The sequence below is a fragment of the Capricornis sumatraensis genome, chromosome 10, assembly GCF_032405125.1.
Source record: "Capricornis sumatraensis isolate serow.1 chromosome 10, serow.2, whole genome shotgun sequence".
Lineage (NCBI taxonomy): Eukaryota > Metazoa > Chordata > Mammalia > Artiodactyla > Bovidae > Capricornis > Capricornis sumatraensis.
Genome location: NC_091078.1, coordinates 89,363,263 through 89,384,318, shown reverse-complemented (window position 1 = coordinate 89,384,318; position 21,056 = coordinate 89,363,263). Strand labels below are relative to the sequence as shown.

The 21,056-nt window shown below is 36.8% G+C and overlaps 2 protein-coding genes across 2 annotated transcripts in view; one reads left to right on the top strand and one right to left on the bottom strand.

Moving 5' to 3' along the window:
- DNAH12 (dynein axonemal heavy chain 12) overlaps nt 1-21,056 on the bottom strand; it is a 166,675-nt gene that overhangs the window by 60,812 nt on the left and 84,807 nt on the right. The window contains exons 36-44 of the mRNA XM_068981725.1: nt 20,079-20,230; nt 18,505-18,643; nt 17,278-17,444; nt 14,719-14,974; nt 12,697-12,996; nt 12,064-12,242; nt 10,415-10,607; nt 8,472-8,633; nt 4,182-4,376 (exon numbers count right to left, since the gene is read on the bottom strand). Coding sequence (XP_068837826.1) covers nt 4,182-4,376; nt 8,472-8,633; nt 10,415-10,607; nt 12,064-12,242; nt 12,697-12,996; nt 14,719-14,974; nt 17,278-17,444; nt 18,505-18,643; nt 20,079-20,230 — 1,743 coding nt within the window. The remainder of the gene's footprint in view (nt 1-4,181; nt 4,377-8,471; nt 8,634-10,414; nt 10,608-12,063; nt 12,243-12,696; nt 12,997-14,718; nt 14,975-17,277; nt 17,445-18,504; nt 18,644-20,078; nt 20,231-21,056) is intronic.
- Nucleotides 8,769-9,014, top strand: LOC138087493 (small ribosomal subunit protein eS27-like). Its single transcript, XM_068982666.1, has one exon. It carries the CDS (start codon nt 8,769-8,771, stop codon nt 9,012-9,014), a length of 246 nt encoding a protein of 81 aa, XP_068838767.1.

Genomic DNA, 21,056 nt, shown 5'->3' with positions numbered 1-21,056 from the left:
TGACTGAGCGACTTTCACCTTCTGTTACCAGCAGCTCATCATAATTCCTACTTGTTACAACATCCAAAGTTGAACATTTGATTTTCTTCCCCACAAATTCACTTTTCCTCCAGTACTCCCCACCTCAGTGAGATGGTTCCTTTGCTTTTCCTGGAATACACCAAGGGTGCTTCTGGCCCTGGGTCTTTGGATTTGCTGTTCCTCTGACTAGAATCCTCCTAATCTAGATCTCTCTGTGGTTCAACTCTCTCACATCTTTGTGCAAATGCAAATTTACCAGGTAGGTCTGCCCAAAGCACTCTTTCTAAAACAGCATTCTTTCCCTCGTTATTCTTTCCCTTATCTTGGACTTTTTCTTAGCACTTACCAACATTTGACATATATTTATTCATTTGTTTTTGTCTATCTCACCAACTCACCATTAAAATGTAAAATCCACAAAAGCAAGGACTCTTACCTCACTACTGTTACTGTCAGTGCTTAAACAGCTCTTGTTGGTAAATATTTGAAATATTTACTCAATGAAATAATTTATGTTAAATGAGTACTTAATCTTCACTTGCTCAACAGAGTACTCCCAAACTTCATTCCATTTAGATTCAACAAGATGCTTGTAATTTTTTTCCTTTATAGTAGACAATATGCATTTTAAGATCAATTTTTTCAGTGTTCAGCCCTCTAGTAAAAAATCAAGCTTTTTGATCAAATACTCCATTAATTATTAAAAAAAGTGTTAAGCACCCATTACCAGTATATACATATTTATTAATTATATTCATATGGTATTACTGTACTAATATATTTTTGAACCCAAAAAAAGGCCTTTAAAGATTTGTTATTAACATAAACAAATTTTTGTAAAATGTCAAAATAAGCACCATTTTCTGATCATGTAACTCTTTTTATTCTGAAAAGCTTCTCCCCAAAGCTCCCTGGCAGACTTTAAATCCAGATCCACTGGTAAGGAACACATCATCAAAAGGCTCATGTGTAAAACAGTCAAAAGTAAGAGCAGTGAGAGCACCAATGCTGACTTAGGCCAACCAGGAATGAATCCCTATTAGACTTTGCCTACTTGGGTAGCAATTTCCCAAACAAAATCAGAATTCTGTCCGCAAAGATCAAGTGGGTAGAAAATGGCTGTTGATAGGTAACCATGACATCATAAGCTAATATTGCAAGTCATGACACACCCTGGGAATAACTTTTATTATTTAAACAGTTGATACAAATCCATATTCCGAGTGAAAGTGAAGTCACCCAGTCATGTCCAAATCTTTGCAACCCCATGGACCGTAGCCTGCCAGGCTCCTCCATCCATGGAATTTGCCAGGCAAGGATACTGAAGTGGGTTGCTATTTCCTTCTCCAGGGGATGTTCCTGACACAGGGTTCAAAGGCAGGTCTCCCACGCTGCAGGCAGACTCTTCACCATCTGAGCCACCAGGGTTTTAACCAATGTCTCACCAGATCTTGTTAAATTGTCATTGTTTTCGGTCTTAAAGTGTAGCTGACACAGAGCTTGAGCTAGCTCCTGCTAGTTTTATGACAGTTTTTCACAGTCCACTTATAACTGCATTGTATATCTTCAATTTTCAGTTCATTGCAAGAATCCCTGAGGGTCCCTTGCATACTATCTATGACATATGTCCATCTGACAGACAAACTGAGTGGGAAAGCGAAAGTAAAAGTGCAAGCTGCTCAGCTGTGTCCAACTGTTTGTAACTCCATGGACTATAGCCCGCGAGGCTCCTCTGCCCACAGAATTCTCCAGGCAAGAATTGTGGAGTGGGTTGCCATTCCCTTCTCCAGGGGATCTTCCCAACCCAGGGATCAAACCTGGGTGTCCTGCATTGCAGGCAGATTATTTACCACCTGAGCCACCAGAGAAGCAATGTCAATTCACATGAGAGATTTCATACACAAGTGAGTATTTCAGTAAATTCTATCCTTATCTTCTGAACTGTTTCGGCACCTCTGGTAAGTTTACACCCCATTTCGGAGAACAGAGATCTATCCAAAAAGTCAGTGACTTCTCGACTATGTGACACATAGTAGTTCACACTCACTTCCCAGCCTTAAAAGATTCAGGCCTCAAACAATGCCATCCGTGCCCCGCCACAGTTTCTTTATCCCCACTGCTTCACTGTAAAATCTCGGCTCCTCCCTGTTATCCATTTAACTTCCCTTCTCTATTTGCAACTCCTCGTTCTTTCTTTCTTAAAATTTCCCCCGATAAGTATGAATCACGTATAATAGAACAGAAAGCCTCATGGTTATAAAAAACATATTCAGAAATAGAATTGTACTTACAAGATTTCACAAAAGAAACACTTTTAACTGGACAGGCTTTGTTTGTTTGGTTTTGGTTTGGGGTTACTTAACGAAAGCAAGATTAAGATACAGTTTGCATAAAGGAAAACTGTTTCACATGACTTTTATTGTTGTATAAATTCTACAACATCCACTAGCTGAAACACACTGCAGTCCTCAAAAGGGAAGAATTACTGTTTTTCAAACATGCAATTGATAAAGATGAAAGAGAATAAAACCCATTCGTATTAGAAAATTATTTTTAAAAGAAACTATCCAGGGTCAAGCTATAGTCCACAATACATTAGGCATAAAACAAATAAATAGAAGGCACCATGAGCTACCCTTCTCAAGAACATAAATACTGCATGGTTTTACACAGGCAGTGGTGATGTGCCCTGTTTAAATGAGGTGATAGCCTGTATCATTCGCTGCTGGCATGACTGAAACTGTCACCCAGCTAGTCTTCCTGTCTCTTGTTTTGCCTGATTCCAAATCATCCACCATAAAGCTTCCAAAAGTTTTGGGTTATTCCTGAAATGTAGATTAGCTAAATGCATGTTAATTGCCTTGCAATGTCTTTGGTATAAAACCAAATTCCTAGACATATTTACACATTCATTTATAGCCTGGCACCCACTCAAAGCTCCAACTTAACTCCTATTGCCCTCATTGCCAGTCAGCCACACCAAACTACTTAACTACTTGCCCAAATGAGCCACACTCTCCCCACTGTTACACCTCTGCATGTGCTATCCTCTTATGATGGTTAATTTTATGTGTGCCTATATATTTGGCCCAACATTATTCTAGTTGTTTCTGTGAGGTGCATTTTGGATGGGTTCAACATTTAAATGAATAGACTGAATAAAGCAGATTGCTCTCCCTAATGTAAGTGGGCCTCATCCAATCAGTTGAAGGCCTGAATAGAACAAAAAGGCTGAACCTCCCTCAAATAAGAGGGAATTCCTCCTGCATGATGGCCTTTGAGTGAGGACATTAGTTTTTTTTCCTGCCTTTGAACTCAAGCAGAACACCTTTTCCTAGGTCTCAAGCCTGCTGTCCTTCAAACTGGAATGACATCATCAGCTTTCATGGGTCTCCAGCTTGCCAACTGCAAATCTTGAAAATCATCAGCCTCCGTAAAGATGTGAGCCAATTCCTTATAATAAATATATGTATAAATAGATAAAGATATATCTATCCCTAAATATATCTTTATACATATACATATGGATGTGTATATATATATGTAAACATGTACATATGTAAACATGTAAACATATGTACATACATATATATGTACATACATATATATATAAGATACATTCTACTGGTTCCTTATACAACCCTCCTCTATGTAATGGATTCATTTTCATGCTTCAGAGAGACACTGCCTTAATAAGTACAACTTTGCATGCCAAGACTATGGTTCTTTTATGTAACTGACTGTTCATTTGCTAGCTGTCTGTTTTGTCTTCCAGTCTAGTATATGAGATCATTTTGGGGATCATGGAGTCTTCCAAGTCCCTGGTGCTACCATTAGAGTGAGTAACTAAAAAGCACTTGATACATGCATATTAATAGAAGTTGAATAAGATTTCTGTAAGAGTCCAAAAGATTTAGTTATCTCTGATGGTTCAGATGGTAAAGAATCTGCCTGCAATGCAGGACATCCAGGTTTGATTCCTGGGTTGGGAAGAGCCCCTGGAGAAGGGAATGGCAACCCACTCCAGTATTCTTGCCTGGAGAATCACTTGGACAGCGGAGCCTGGTGGGATACCAACCATGGGGTTGCAAAGAGTCAGACACAACTGAACAATTAACACACACACACACACACACACACACACACTGCAAATTACAAACCTGAAACCAGTCAATGGTACAGCAATTGATGAGGGATGGGAATTGCCTCAAACGATTTCGAAAGGCATCTCCAATGGGGCTAAAGGCCACTACAACATGAAGGTTTTCTTTGCAGCGATTCACAAAGAAAGCAAACAGAGCTAAAGGACTGAGTTCACCGTGTTTATTGCCAGCCTGAGCCACAGGACGAACACCCTAGGGAATACCAGAAAAAGCCTCGTAAATAGAAACACATAAGCTGATAAAAAGATTAGTAGATGCTAAAATATTAAGAATTTGTATTACTCCTCTTACAAATATCTTAAAATTTTTGTTTGTATATCAATATAATGGCTTTGATATAGTCTGCACTTAGAAGACTACTTTCAATTCCATAATTCTATAATTTAAAAATAAGTATCTGTCAAAAATTTAACTTATAAAAATAGTCACAAAAAGTTCACCAAGATAAACACATGGGACACTATAATTCAACACTGGTTTTAAGAGCAAACAATTGAAACAACTAAAGCATCCAGTTAAAAACATTATAAAACATCCATACACTGTAATTTTAAACAACTGTTAAAGATAATGAGATGCATCAACACATGCTATGGCAAGATCAGCAAGAAAAAATAAATGCAAGGTCAAATTGTGCAAGAGTATGCATAATATGATCCTTTTTGTTAAATTAAAAAATACACAGGTGCATATGTGTAAACATATACTTTTTTACAGAAGCAAACACAAAGAACTATTAACAGTGGTTCCTTTGGGTGAGATGGACTCAAAGGAGAATGAAAGAGGGGATTTCATGTTTATTTTGTATATTCTTCTTGGTTTATATCATTTTTTTCATTTTGGACATTCTTCTGCTATTTGAACTATCTGACTTTATTCTTTTAATGTTTGTATTTTTTGAAATGATAATAGAGTTTGGTAATGAGATTATTTCACTCAGTCATGTATGACTCTTTGTGACCCCATGGACTGTGCCTGCCAGGTTCCTCTGTCTATGGAATTCTCCAGGCAAGAATACTGGAGTGGGTAACCATTCCCTTCTCCAAGGGATCTTCCCAACCCAGGGATTGAACCCAATGCATATCCTTGATTGGTAGGTGGATTCTTTACCAATTCTTTAGTCACCAGTGAAGCCCAATGAGATTATACATTACTTCTAATTTTTTTCCTTTATGTTGGATTGACCAAAAGTTCTTTCAAGCTTTTCCATAACAGTGTACAAAAAATCGAAATGAGCTTTTTGGCCAACCTATTAATATTTCTATATGAAAAAGGCTTCTTATATGAGGTCTGGCATAATGGCTTTAGAATCAAACTTTGAATTCAAATTCCAGCTTGCAGCTGATTATCTATGTGACCTTGAGGCAAGTTACTTAATCTCTCTGTTACTTAGTTTCCTTATCGATAAAATGAGGGCAAGAGTACTTATCAATATATCAAGGGGTTGTTGAGTGATCAAAGAGTTATTACATGCGAACACTTAAAACAGTTCTTGTCTCATAGGTAAGTACTTTTCAGCTTTTTATATCCTAACTTTCTCCTTCAAAGTAGAAAAGGTTTCATACTCAATAAATTATCTTATAAACAGATTTTTAAAAGAAAATAAAATTTTAAAAGGTAGATTTACATTTTTTTCAATAGCAAATTTGGGGTCACAAAGAGTCGGACACGACTGAATGACTGAACTCAACTCAACTCGAATTTAGGAAGTGATCACAATGATCATACAATTTCCAGTGTGATGGTAATGAATTTATTTCTAAAAGACCTCTCTACTCTAGATATGTGACAGATATAGATCTATGGGAAACTGTAAATCAACTTTGTTGATTCATCCTGACGGTAATTCTCAGATTAAGATTGTTATGATTAGTGTCAATCTGTGAAATTATGTTCAGGTTGTCTACCTCCATTAACTTATGAGTTAACAGGGGGACATTCAGATATAGAAAGGTAAAGGATGGTTGTAACTGTAGAAACAAGAGTTCAAGAAAGGGCCAAGATGGTGATATAAATATAGGCATTATTTACACAGAAATAAGAGTTAATGTGGTCTTCGCTGCTGGCTCACTGGTGAAGAGTCCACACGCTGATGCAGGAGATGCGGGCTCGACCTCCGGATCAGCAAGATCCCCTGCAGGAGGAAATGACAGCCCACTCCAGGATTCTTGCCTGGGAAATCCCATGCACAGAGGAGCCTGGTGGGCTACAGTCTGTGGGGTCACAAAGAGTCGGACACGACTCAGCAACTAAACAACAACAATAACAAAGGTCAATGCCTCTAGAGTAGAAGTAGGGAGTAACATCTACATGCACATAGAAATACTAATACTTTGGGAGCACAACTGATTCTGGGAGCAAGAAAAAGAGTAGATATTGAAGGAGATTAGGGAACAAACTGAGGGAACTTTCACAGCAGTCAAAGAAAAACATATTTTAAAAGAGAAACAATGAGTTATTTCAGAGATGGATGATAATTTTAAAAGAGAACTGAGAAAATATCACTAAATATGGTAAATAAGTCACTGCAAAATTGAGGAAAAACTTTGCAACAATTTAATTCTGCAAGGAGTGCGAACAGAACAGTGGAAAAGTAGCCTGGAAATGGAAGGCTGAAGCTACAGTTGTAATGCTGACGTCAGAGACTGTGCTGAGTCTATAAGAGGTGATCAGTAGGCAGGACCAGGCCCAAGCTCTATAGATCAGTTATCAGTGATCTGTGTCAGATGGATGAAATAAGCAAAGTCCAAGACCTGGTCTTCAAAGTGCAGGGTATGCAAATAAATTAATATAACATATATCTTTTATATTTTTAAATATTAGTATAAAGCAAGCAAAAATAAATAAATAAAAGGATGCACTTTGGTACATGTGAGTTCTGACCATAGCTATTTCCTTGTGGATAAATTGATATGGTGTTCCTAGGTTTGGGTGGAATATGAAGGAAATAAGTTCTTCAGGCTATTCTTGGATCATACCATAAAACAGTAAAGCCATGGAAAAGCTCTGTAGCAAAGTGATGAGAAGAAAAAGATAAACAACCACTAAAGTGAGCAGAAAAGCCTTGCAAAGTTTAGAAAATCCCATTCCCCAACGGGTCTCATTCCCTAGAAAGGAGTGTAGGGAATATATTTTTCCTATGGATTAGGAGAAACGCCATTCTTAGGAACTTTTAGCCACAACCTTGATGCTACCCAGATACAAGTAGAGAACTTGGAATTTTTTTTTCCTTTCTCCTTCCCCACTCCAGGCCATGAACTGGTGGTGCATCACGTTTGCTGAGGGCTTTCTAAGTGCCTGGCATTCCATAACTACTTTATTTCATTTGATGATGCTGTATAGGAGGAACTATTCTGTGCGTATAATACTTTCATTCCATAGATGAGAAAAGCAGGGTGCTTGAACTACTAGGGGGGATCCATTTTACTTCAGAAGCTTTCACTGAAGGCTGGAATGAAGCATCCTGGTATGAGTGATGTAAAAGTGGGTAAAAAGTGGGTAAAAGTAGTTATGATAACAGGAAATGGGAACTACTAGCTGAAATCTTGTATGGGAAGATCTGAGAAATGGTGGTTGAAGGTCAGGGCATCTGAAGTAGGGGTGCATCAAAAATGTATATTTTTCTTTGTCAACTAAATCACAAAGCATGATTCCCAGATGTACCAGAATCAATACAAGTAGTTTTATTAAACTGAAAATTTTACTAACTAGTGGCAAACTATAAAAGTGAATCAAGTAGTGTTTTAAAGCTATATTTTCTCATATCACTGTAACCGTAAGACATTATTTTATTTTTTGACATATACACACTACTCTCTATAATGAGAACCTACTGTATAGCACAGGGAACTCTACTCCATGCTCTGAGATGATTTAAATGAGAAGGAAATTCAAAAAAGAGGGAATGTTTGTATATGTATGGCTGATTGACTTTGCTGTACAGCAGAAACTGACACAGCACTGTAAAGCACCTATTCTCCAGGTAAGGAAAAAAGACATGATTTTAAATCTCTAATCATTCATAAAACATGCTAAATGAGATCAAATGGATGAAACACTGTCATCATTATGGAAAAAGCTGAGTTAAAATAATTAAAATTCTGTCTCATAACTATACTTCTACAGTTATAGCTATTTAAAATTCACCCAAAAAAGTACTAAAATAAAATATACATTAAGTTTTTGATTACCTAAATTCTCTGCACAAGCCATATTTATACCGAAAAACAGAAAAGTTTCAAGGTAACATTTCTGAGTCAGGAGCAGCACTCTCTGAAAAGCATTTACCTCCATCACTTCTTGTTTTTCATCTGCTGCAAAAATATTAGGTACTTCTCCAGTATTGAGCACACTGTCGATATCCTCTAGAAAAGCTTCTTCTTTAATCTGAGTGTCCGTGATTAGAAAGACTGTCTTCTGGCCCTTCATGCCCACGTTCCTTAAAAGGGCCTTAAAATAAAAATGTACTTAGAATCAGAATGTGGTGGAAATCTGTTTTTTTTTTTTTTTGCTTTCCTTCCCCTTTCCTTTCTTTTGATAACAACATCTCGCCCTTTCTGGCGGTGACGACCTCCTCATGAGAACATGCCTCTCACAAAGGATCTTCTTCATCCCTCTCCAGAAGAGAAGAGGAAACACAAGAAGAAGCGCCTGGTGCAGAGCCCCAATTCCTATTTCATGGGTGTAAAATGCCCAGGTTGCTATAACATCACCACCATCTTTAGCCAGGCACAAACAGTAGTTTTGTGTGATGGCTGCTCTACTGTCCTCTGCCACCCTACAGGAGGAAAAGCAAGGCTTACAGAAGGATGCTCTTTCAGACGGAAGTGACACTGAAAGCACCCTGTATCAAGATGAACGGGAAACCATCCCAAAAACACACGTTTTGGACTTTTTAAAAAATCTCAATTTTAGAGTAGTACCTCTCCCACTGGGGCTTCCCTTGTGGCTCACTCACTTCTAAGATGTAGACTTATTTAGTACACAAAGATCAGAAAAAGTTTAAAAAGTCCAGCAAAGTCGCTATTGTTTTTTTCCACTTTGTGTCATCTCTCTTCCAGGGCCAGCAGAACCATAAGCACGTGTGTATGCAGCCCCAAGTACGCCCTCCACTACTCTGTCGGTTACTGGAACAGCAGCACAGCTCAAGATTTGACAACTTTGAAGACACTGTCATCACCACTGAGGTTTATATCTAACGGCTGAGCCACAAGGAAAGCACAAGCAGCTGGAATCCACCTGCAATGTGGGAGACCTGGGTTCAATCCCTGGGTTGGGAAGATCCCCTGAAGAAGGGAATGGCTACCCACTCCAGTATTCTGGTCACAAAGATTCAGACATGACTAAGCAACTTTCACTTTCACTTCTCCCATTCTGGTGGCACTGTCTATCTGGGCCTCCATTTTACCCATCCCTCCAGTGGGAGACTCCAACTGGCCAATTTTCCAAGCCCCGAGGCACAGTCATTGATTCAGAGGTGGGCTTATGATTTAAGAGGGCCCATTCACAGTCTCACTTCAGGAACTAAGATGGATTTGAAAAAAGAAAGAATCTGTCCATCTAAGAATGGAGATATAAAAGCCTGTTCTCCACACTCATTTTTAAGATGTAGACTTATTTAGTACATGAAGGTCAGAAAAAGTGTAAAAAGTCCAGCAAAGTCTCTCTTGTTTTTTTCCACTTTGGGTCATCTCTCTTCCAGGGCCAGCAAAACCACAGGCATGTGCGTATGAAGCCCAAGTATGCCCTCCACTCTTCTATTGGTTACTGGAACAGCAGCACAGCTCTGAAGAAACTATCAAGATTTGACAACTTTGATGACATCTGAGGTTCATATCTAACAGTCTACTGAAAAAACACATTTGTCTGAAATAAGGCCTTTCTGAACTAGAATAAAGATAGAATCAGCAGCAGCATGGTAAGAATGCAGTGGATAAGACTGAAGTTATAAATCCCACTCTGTTGTGCATACCTGTTCTCAACTTCAGTTTCCCTATCAGTAAAACACAGAGACAACCATACCCGCTACACTGAATTGCCATACTTGTAGAAAGAAAGCACATATGTAAAGCACTTCAAACAGTGCTCAGCACATGCAGTAACTGCCTAGGGATAGTGGTATTATCACCATTGCATTCAGCACACAGCTAGCTATACAGGTTAGCTCTCTCTTTACAGATAAAAGAATGCACGGATGTTATTTTAGACACTAGATATCCTCCTGATTTTACCTTCAGGTCTTCTCTCCACTCATTCACACCGTAACTCTTTGAAATTTCTGGTTGGAAAATCTGCATTTTTGCCATGGATGTAGCAAGACGAGTTAAAGATTGACGACCACTTCCTCCAAGTCCGACAAGCAAAGCATTTCCACCAGACTGCTTCAGAATCCGACATATTCGGGATAAATGTTCCAATACATACCTATGATATATAGATATTATTATACTTGAAAATACAAATGTAAGTGTTTATTTACCCATAATTATTGCTTTACCTCCCTAGAAGGGTGGACTTTGCTGTCCCATATGTTTCTATCTCAATTTTAAAGACGTAATCATGAATAAGCGTGGTATTTCAAAGGCAGTCACAATTCGACCATTTGATGTAAAGGAAAACTATTTGAAGTACAAATTCAGGAAATATAATATATGTAAGTTACAAAAATAAAATGAAATTGTTAACTATTTGTACTGGAGTATATTATTTTTATTTAAAAGATTTCTTCAGAAATTCCCTGGTGGTCCACTAGTTAGGACTCTGGTTTTTCACTGCCAAGGGCCAGGGTTCAATCCCTGGTCAGGGAACTAAGATATCACAAGCAGGGTAAAAGAAAAAGAAAAAATGTATTCAATATTTTAATACTAGGATTTCTATGTGAGAACTAAAAAGTCAGTTATATACATACAGAAAAGGTATCCACACACTAGTAATCAGGGAAATTAAAATAAAGACACAGTGTGATACTGACAAAATCTGGCAATCCTAAGTGTTGGCAAGGGTGGGAAACAATGGAAGTTCTAAAAAACAATGATCATTTCTGAAGAGACTTTGGCAAAACTTAGTAAAGTAGAAGATGCTAACATATCATGACATAATAATTCCACTTCTAAGAATATAGCCTACACATGTAACCAAGGAGACACGAATATTCAAACCTTTTTCATAATTACAAATCTAGAAGTTACCTAGTTTACAGTACTTAGTATCTGAAACAGAAGTCTATCTCAGAAGAATGATTCCACTGTGTTAAAATTATACAGTGGAATGCAATACAGTAGTAAAACTTTGTTTTTTTGTGAATTTCACGGTCTGGAATAAACCAACTTGCAAAGGAATATGCACAGTATGATACCACTTATATGATTTTTAAACATGCAAAATAAGACTGCCTGTATGTTTAGGAACATACGTGTGGGCATGCTTAGTCACTAACTGTCCGACTCTTTGTGATTCCATGGGCTGTAGCCCACCAGGCTCCTCTGTCCGTGGGATTCCCCAGGCAAGAATACTGGAGAGGGTTGCCATTTCCTCCTCCAGGGGACCTTCCCAACCCAGGGATTGAACTTATGCTTCCTGCATTGGTAGGTGGATTCTTTACCACTGAGCAACCTGGGAAGCCCTTAGAAACACACACATGTAGTAAAAATCTAAAGAAACACATGAGTTTCTTTTTACCCCTGCAAGGAACAACGGGAATGCAGTGAGGGAGGGCTGGCTACACAAGAGATTTCAAATAAATTGCTAGAGATTTCAAATAAATTAATTTAAATAAATATTCAAATAAATTCAAATTAAAAAATCTTTTTTTACATTCTAAACATTTCACAATAAAATTTTACAAATAGTAATTTTAAGCATCAAAACTAAATACAGGTACCTAAAAATGACAAGATTCATTCTTGTTTTGTGAGTTTGATTATACTCATCTAAACATTGGTCTACAACGTCACTAAAATGATGAATATTTGGAATTTCAATATAAACTCTGTCATCTCCTTCAAGGTCAGGATTCAAATAGTCACCAAACATGAGATTTCTTAGCTCCTCTTCAGATATCTATAAAATGGAAATCAACGAATTACAAAAGTTACAATTTTTTCTAAAATAAACAATTCTTCTAAACATTTGGGTAATAACTAATATAGTTGTATAATTAATACCCGAAACTACATTATATCCTGAGGAAATGAAAAGAGCTTTTTTCTATCATATAAGTTTCCCCCTCCCCCCAACACTGGAAGCTGGAAAAGTCATTCTAAGCACCCACTTAGTGAGTAGTTACTAAGGGAGAGTCACCATGCTAAGCACCTTATATCTACTATTATCATTCAATCCCTAACATATAACTATTCTGAAATCAAATCGTCTCAAGCTAAATATTGATCTATGATGAGCGTTAAAAAGAATATGATCATGAAGGAGTAATAGCATTCTTCTAAAGATAAGTTGACTGTAATAATTCCTGCTATTAGACGGTTTTAACTTGTTTTTAAACAGTAAATATACTCACTGGTGCATTCCCTTTCCTCAAATGTGAAAAGATACTATCAAATGATTCTTTAAAATGGTCCTTTACAACATTTTTGGTTAAAGTGAACAGCCAGAATCGGTCACTGTCATTAATGAGGCGATCATAAAACACTCGGAGAACCTCATGCACGAACAGACGGATCATAGTGTGCTTGCCCTCCACAGCATCTCTTTCAATGAGCAAACAGCCCTGGATGACACGTGAAAAATCCCGCAAGTTGAAAGTGTAGTGAGATTTTGTGGGAGTGGGCAAAAGATTTTCCATAGATTGTTTATATATCTGAATATAAAAAAAGCAACAAAGCAAAAAGTCAAATGCTTATAATCAGCAAAGCCAACAACACTGTACTATAAAGTCAACAACAAGATAATATGCTGTAACAAAGAGTATATTATATAAGATATTTTACTTATCCTATCAGATTATATTGGCTTATATATTATATTGTATAGTTCTGAGTCTAGCATAGCATATGTCTATTTATTTTGCTTTACAGCACTTGACCAGGAATTATAAAGTTGAGGGAACTTAATATCATCTGATTCCATCCATGCCCAAAAAGTGACAATTCTTTTAGTTCCCTGTAATTATAGTTGTTCCATTTAAAGGTGAATGACCTGGGATTAAACACTGAACAAAAACTTCAGTAGAAAGTGAAATCAGACAATGTATTCTGAAACATTCGAAATGAACAAGATGATGAAACAATTTTCTTTGGCCACCACTGACTTCACATCAACAAATTCTCTCCCTTCCCTTCTCTCTCCCTTCTCTTCCTTCTATCTTAATTGGCTATAATATCAAAATGAAGTATATTTTTACTACATGCTGAATTCATTAAGCTTATCATTCTCTTGAAGAAAGATAAATTAAACCTTTGATAATATAGAAAAAGATTTATTTTTTAATTTATAAATTTATCTAATTTATATCTTCTCTAATTCATTTCCCGCCCTTAATCTCCACACATGGTAGGTGTTATCAAGTGTATCAAAGACAGAAAAAAAAACCCAGAGGATCCTTTCTGTATTCTATTCTGCCTAACCAACTCCATTCTCTTTCCAGGATATATAAATACATAATACAAATATCATATTTTATAAATAGAAATAAATATATTTTGTAAAGAGAAGCACTTTTCTGTATCAGAATAAAGTACAGTAATTGCAATGGACTATCTCTTTGCTATTTTAGTTTCTCTATTTTAACAACACACTATTCCACCAGAACAGGGGCAGAAGAACTTTAGAAAGACCCAATGCTTTTGGAACTGATGGATTGATTCTCGGGGGCTTTTTGCTTCTGGTTGCAGTGATCTCAACTTCCAGAAAGCTTAGTTCAATGAGATTATCACTAAACTACCTTAAATACATTTTTCCCCTTTTACCATCAGCTATGAGGCTGGTCTCTGAGCAGAGGCAGGTAACATACATTGAGTAAGTTAAGGGCTACTCTTTGGCCATATGGACAGTCTCGTTTTCTAGTCCCACCCTTGTGTCCCACCTTTTTTTTCCTCACTTCCACTGCTAAGTTATTCAGTCTGGCAAAAATAAGGTATTCATAAGCTGCTTAAGTTTCTTTATATATATATATATAGTAACATGAAGAAAGAGAGAGAGAAGGGAAATTTAATAAATACTAGAGTAGGAACCCAACAATTAAGGCAACACCTACAATGTGACAGATACTGGTTCTGTATGATTTCCTTATAACAACCTTTGTGAAATAGATATTAGCTCCCATTTTAGTGATTAAAAAACTAAGGTTAAGTTGCTTGCACAAAGCTAGATAGCTAACAAATAGCAGTCAAGACTCAAATCCAGCTAGATTTCCCAATTTCAAAGCCTACAATCTTCCTGTTTTCAAACCTTCCTGACAGCTTCTCTGACAGTGAAGACAAAAAGTAGATGGCTAGCAGGGAAAAGAAAAAAATACAAAACCCGAACAATCAAATGCAGATATATGTAATATTAAAGACTTTGTTCTGTATTCTTTGCTCACCTCCATAGTCCCACTGACAATCTGGTTTCCAACTAAAAAGTACTCAGGAGGAAAGTCACGAGTCCTAAGGTAGAATGCTACAATTGATGAGAAGATTCGGACCATAGTTTCATCACTGAAAGTATTAATGGTGCAGATGTTGAAATGCCGAATAAAACGGGGAGTAACTGGATTTCTTCCACCACCTGGAGGGCCCATGGCAGCAATCAGCTGTATGTCAACCAACGTGATTTTACTTGTGTCCTTCAGGTCATACCTTGAAAGCACATAAAAATCCCAAAACAGTCAGTAATAAAGCCAACAAGATGGACTGAAAAGTAGAGCTCCTTTGAAACTGTATCTGATTTTAGCTTTTCTAAAAGGAAGATTAGATATTGCTTGGAGTAAAAAACAGAAGATTTTTGTAAGGATTCCTATCATTTTTCCTTCTTTTTTTTACTGAGGTATAACTGATATAACATTAGTTTCCGTGTACTACATAATGATTTGATACTTGCATATACTGCGAGATGTTCACCACAATAAGTCCAGTTAACATCTGTCACCAGATACAGTTACAAAAATTTATTTTTCCTGTGATAACTTTCACAGTTCTTCCTCTGAGCTATTTTCAAATATTTGATGCAGTATTATTAAACTATAGTCAACATGATATACATTGCACCCCCTGACTTACTTGACCCCCTTTCCCTATTTTGCTCCGCCCCACCTCAGGCAACCAACAATCTGTGGAGAAAACTTGTTTTAAAGCAGCACTCTGCTTTTCCTTTCACTGACACTGAAAACGCTGTCCAGCTTCTGGGTATCTAGAATGTCCCTTCCTCTTGTTCTTGCCTTTCTTTTTTCCAATTCTTCTTTCCATTTAACTCTCTGCTTTGTGTCTTACACTCCAAATCCAGAAGTATGGATGAGAGATCAATCTTTTTTGTGGCCAGTTATAGGCAAGATGACTATATGTCCCACTTTGTCTTAGAAAATTCTTGTTTGCGCCTGTCCTGTAGTAACTATTAACAGCCTCCCTTTACTCTCAGAAATGTCCTTATTTAGACAATAAGCAATATACTTACTCTACTTACAGCTAAGTTCTGATTCCTTTTTCTCATCTCAAACCTTATCTTCGGAGCACAGAAGGATATATAAAGAGAACCTATACATTTTTGTTACATAAAAAGATACCCATTCGGGAATATAAAAAAGGATATAAAAATGACTCAATTCAGTTGGAACTTTTCAGAGTGAAAAGGTGCCTATTTCAAATAGATCACAAAGTCCTTTAACACTGAAGTTCTTGCAAAAAAGGGGGGTAATGGTGGGAGAAATTTATACAGCCAGTCTTTACTCTAAAAGCACCACAGAAAGTATGAAAATATGACCTGGTTTTTGACAACTCTAATAACTGTCAATAGGGACTGGTTAAATAAATTATAGTAAGATTCACAAAACTAAATAGTATTAAAAGCCAATAAAATAAATGAGATAAACAAATAATATGGATGCTTGTGTGTGTTAGTCGCTCAGTCGTGTCTGACTCTTTGTGACCCCATAAGCCATAGGCCACCAGGCTCCTCTGTCCATGGAATTCTCCAGGCAAGAATGCTGGAGTGGGTTGTCATTTCCTTCTCCAGGGGATTTTCCCAACCCAGGGGTCGAACCCGGGTCTCCTGCATTGCAGGCAGATGCTTTACCATCTGAGCTACTAGGGAAGCCCAATAATATGGATAAGTGAATGAAACATATAAATAATATAGTTAAATATATTAAGTGCAAATAAGTTATAAAACATTATGTGCAACATGGGTCTTTTTTTAAATAAACATATATTTATATAGGAAAAAAACCTCAGAAGAATAGAGAATACACTATTAACAGTGGTTATCTCCTGAAAGCAAGATTCCAGGGCATGCAATAACAAAAAAATACATAATCCCAAAATATGATTTAGTTTCATAAGTAATCTATCCTTGCCTTGAGATAAAAATCATAGCATATTAGGGATTAGGGAAATATTTTAATAGGAGGAAATGCAGAATTATTAATCCTAACTAAAATATAGAATGTCATATGTGTTGGAAACTAATCATATTATTGTAAAATAGGGTGGAAGGAGTGGAAGAGTTATTCATGAAATTGCTGTCAAAACCAAGCCATCTCAAAGATATGGTAGTCCCAAATAATCACAGATAATATAAGGAATTTTAAATGGTGGAAACATAGGGTGCTGGTTGTTTATTTAGGTGGGAGACTATCCATAAATTCTCAGTGCTGGGTGATAGTAAAAGATATAATTGGGAAATTATTTTTAATAACTGAAAGTAGTAGCTTAAAAGGGTAAGAACTAATATATTATAAAATAAATATATTTGTGGATTATTCTTCCATGATATAAAAAAGTATAGGAAGGTATTCCAAAATTTTCCATATAAGAAAATCTGAACAACCATTTTCTCCCATTAAGTAATTTACAAAAATGTATTATTTTGATGTGAAAAAATAAAAACAGAAAAAGAGAACAAGAAGTTACCTCAACATGGCTACTGAAGACTTCAGGTAAATACTTACCAATTCCCACAGTCAAAAAATTGTCGTAATAATTCAATAGGAGGTTGAGCTCCATATTTCTCCAATGCAGGCATATTCATGTCATCTATAAAAATTATACATTTCTTTCCCATAGGTGGTCCAAAAACTCCTTTGCGTCTTTTATCCAGTCTAGCCATAATAATGTTCTAAAACATAAAGTAGAAAGTGTAGTATATTTAAAGCCATACTTAACACCAGAAAAAAATTAACAGTCTAATTATGTAAGGCAATAATGTCAAGCATTACCGTGTTATTCACTTAAATTTATTCATTTTTAGGGTTATATGAAACTTCATATTCAACATAATCCAAAGAGCATATATTGAAACCCTTTTATGTGCTCAGAATTGTTATGTACACACCTATTTATATATTTACATTGTACACCCCCGCACACACAAAACTTTTTCAGCCACAGATACTCCAACATATCTATTAACTTTAACTTAATATTTAAAAGCACTAAACTTGTAGTATTTTGAAATTAGAGAATTGTATAAGCTTATAACAAAGAAAACGAGCCCCACAGGTCAGAAGAGAATAGATATAATTCTAGGAAGGGAAGATAAAAATGGTAATTAGAAAAGACTGCATGCAGTACTTCCATCTTGGCACCTCTAGGAGCAAAAGGTGGGTCACACAATAAAAAAATCTATGGTTTGAAAGATCTCCCTCCCTCCCTCCCTCCCTCCCTCCCTCCCTGCCTCCCTCCCTCCCTGCCTCCCTCCCTCCCTCCCTCCCTGCCTCCCTCCCTCCTTCCCTCCCTCCCTCCCTCCCTCCCTCCTTTCCTCCCTCCCTCCCTCCCTCCCTCCCTCCCTCCCTCCTTCATACTTCTCCAGTTCAGAAATCAACTGTTGCTTCTTGGGCTTGGGGAGGAAAAAAGGCTGACAAAGCTCAACAATTCAGTATTACTGCAAAAATATTCTCTTGAAATTTGTCCTTAAAATTTAATTTTTAAAAATTACTTTAAAGCCAAAAATAAAATATCTGAGGTTTTATTTAAATTCATAGAAGATTTACTAAAATATGTTTTATTATTCACCTTGCTGTACACCTGAAATTAACACATCATTAATCAACTATAGACCAATAAAAAATTTTAAAACTACCACTCTGTTTACAAAGAAAAAAATACAGTTTTAAATGCTAATCAAATAAGTAAAAAAATTTTAAATGATAAATCCATATTTCCAACTTTTAACTAACCTGAACCTGGTTGGCACTGGTCCGTGCAGAGAAATTAACATAAAAAGGAAAGTACAAGTTTTTTTCCAAGTGATTCATCAGCTTATCCTTCACATACACTGATTTTCCTGTACCCGTTGGACCCACAAAAAGTAGTGGCCTTAATGAAACAATGAACATATCATCAGAAGGAGAAAAAGTCAGAACACATTTCAACTAGAGAAGACTGGAGTTAGTTGAAAACATAAATAATACTCAAATCATCTTCACCCAAAAACTCACATTTTAATTTATCATTGTCATTTCATAAAAGACTGATAAAAGTAACAACTGGCACACATTTTTGCCTACTTTCAAAACTTAAATAGTAACTCACTATTAATGGACAGATGTAACATTGTTACATGCTAAAACAAGTAGTCACATGCTTAACTTTTCAGAAAAAATAAATAAAGCCAGTGTTTGTCTCCTCAGAAAGTGCTATATTTGTACTTTTTAGATAGAGATACAGGTGGAGGTGGAATATTAGGATGATGACAAAGAGAGAGGTTGAAGCTGTTCTGCAATTATCTCAGTACCACAAGGTTTCTGTAAGAAAGTAAATGGCAATGAATTCTAAAAAGTAACAACTGTATCTACCCGCCAATAGCATTTTTGAATCAAGTCAGTGTTACTAACTGAAAATATCCATCTAAAAGCAAACTCTAAGGAACTCTCTATTCTAATAGCTTCAAGTACGGTTTCTCATTTTTGAGTAGTCTGAACTAATTTAAAGCGAAAAAACTCCTGAGTTTATGTTCACAGAAACCTGGAGAACTCCTGTTTGAGACATACTAAAGTAAAAATTTGACACTGTTTCCACTGTTTCCCCATCTATTTCCCATGAAGTGATGGGACCAGATGCCATGATCTTAGTTTTATGTACTCCTTGGAAGGAAAGTTATGACCAACCTAGATAGCATATTCAAAAGCAGAGACATTACTTTGCGAACAAAGGTCCGTCTAGTCAAGGCTATGGTTTTTCCAGTGGTCATGTATGGATGTGAGAGTTGGACTGTGAAGAAAGCTGAGCGCTGAAGAATTGATGCTTTTGAACTGTGGTGTTGGAGAAGACTCTTGAGAGTCCCTTGGACTGCAAGGAGATCCAACCAGTCCATTCTGAAGGAGATCAGTCCTGGGTGTTCTTTGGAAGGAATGATGCTAAAGCTGAAACTCCAGTACTTTGGTCACCTCATGCGAAGAGTTGACTCATTGGAAAAGACTCTGATGCTGGGAGGGATTGGGGGCAGGAGGAGAAGGGGACGACAGAGGATGAGATGGCTGGATGGCATCACTGACTCGATGGATGTGAATTTGAGTGAACTCCGGGAGTTGGTGATCGACAGGGAGGCCTGGCATGCTGCAATTCATGGGGTCGCAAAGAGTCGGACACGACTGAGCGACTGAAGAGTATCAGATGTCACTACGGAAATGTTAGTGGGTGGCTCAGCGTCTTAGTTATCTGAAAATGGATTCTGAAGTTCACTTAAAAAATCCTATGATCCTATAGGAAACGTACTGCAATATTTAAAATGCATGTTATAACAGTTTCTTACTTTGCATAGGTAATACTCAAATCCATTAGAAATGTATATCTAATTGTATCCATGGTAGGGACGATGATATCTTGAATCTTGACACGTCTATTTCCTAAACTAGTACTTTTAATTAGTTCATTCCAGTGGACCCAGCGACCTCGGTGTTTCAACTATAAGAGAACATAAGTTTTAAAATATTACAACCATGCACTTGCTATCTAACAGCCTCTTTTAACATAATTATCATATATGCTTTTTAAAACTGTATTTAGTCTTTTCCTGCTTTTTATTGTGAAATATTAGATTCATCTGAAATAATGTATACAATGTATTTAATTCATGAAGCAGACTGACATGCACCCATGAATCCACCATCCAATGTAAGAAATACACATTTAGTTTTAGTTTTCCTTTTCAATGATAACCTGAAGAACTTAATGAAACCTAGTTATCACAAATTCAACATATATAAAATTTCAGATATTTTTGCTTCTATGTTCTCTTAACACTCTAATTTTTCCAAAATGCCTTGAATATGTCCTTGTGCATATATCAAGAATTTATTTGAGAGCCACTCTGATGTGGCTGAAGTTACAATTAATAGGACTTAGGCTTGATGTTTTCATATTTTAAAGCAAATAGGCAATAATCTCAAGAGAAACAAAATATCAAATAAACTTATTATATTTGTTTCTCTAAAATTATTCTGTTTGGCATATTGATCCAGGCTGATATTCAGCCAGGATATATTCGAAAGGCTGAACTGATTGATACATTATTGAACTTCTTCTGAACCATGGGCTGAAGATCTGCTGTCTTAACACCCTGAGTGATCCTGATTAGGGAATCCACCCTCCCCCACTCAGATATCTTCCTCTCCAGGTTGTCCTGCACTCCCCTGGAGATCCTAAATGTCTCTCACCGACTTCTCACCTTTCATCAAGCAACAAAAGAGTTAACACCTGGCAAAGAAGGAGATCTCTTGGATCCCATTCC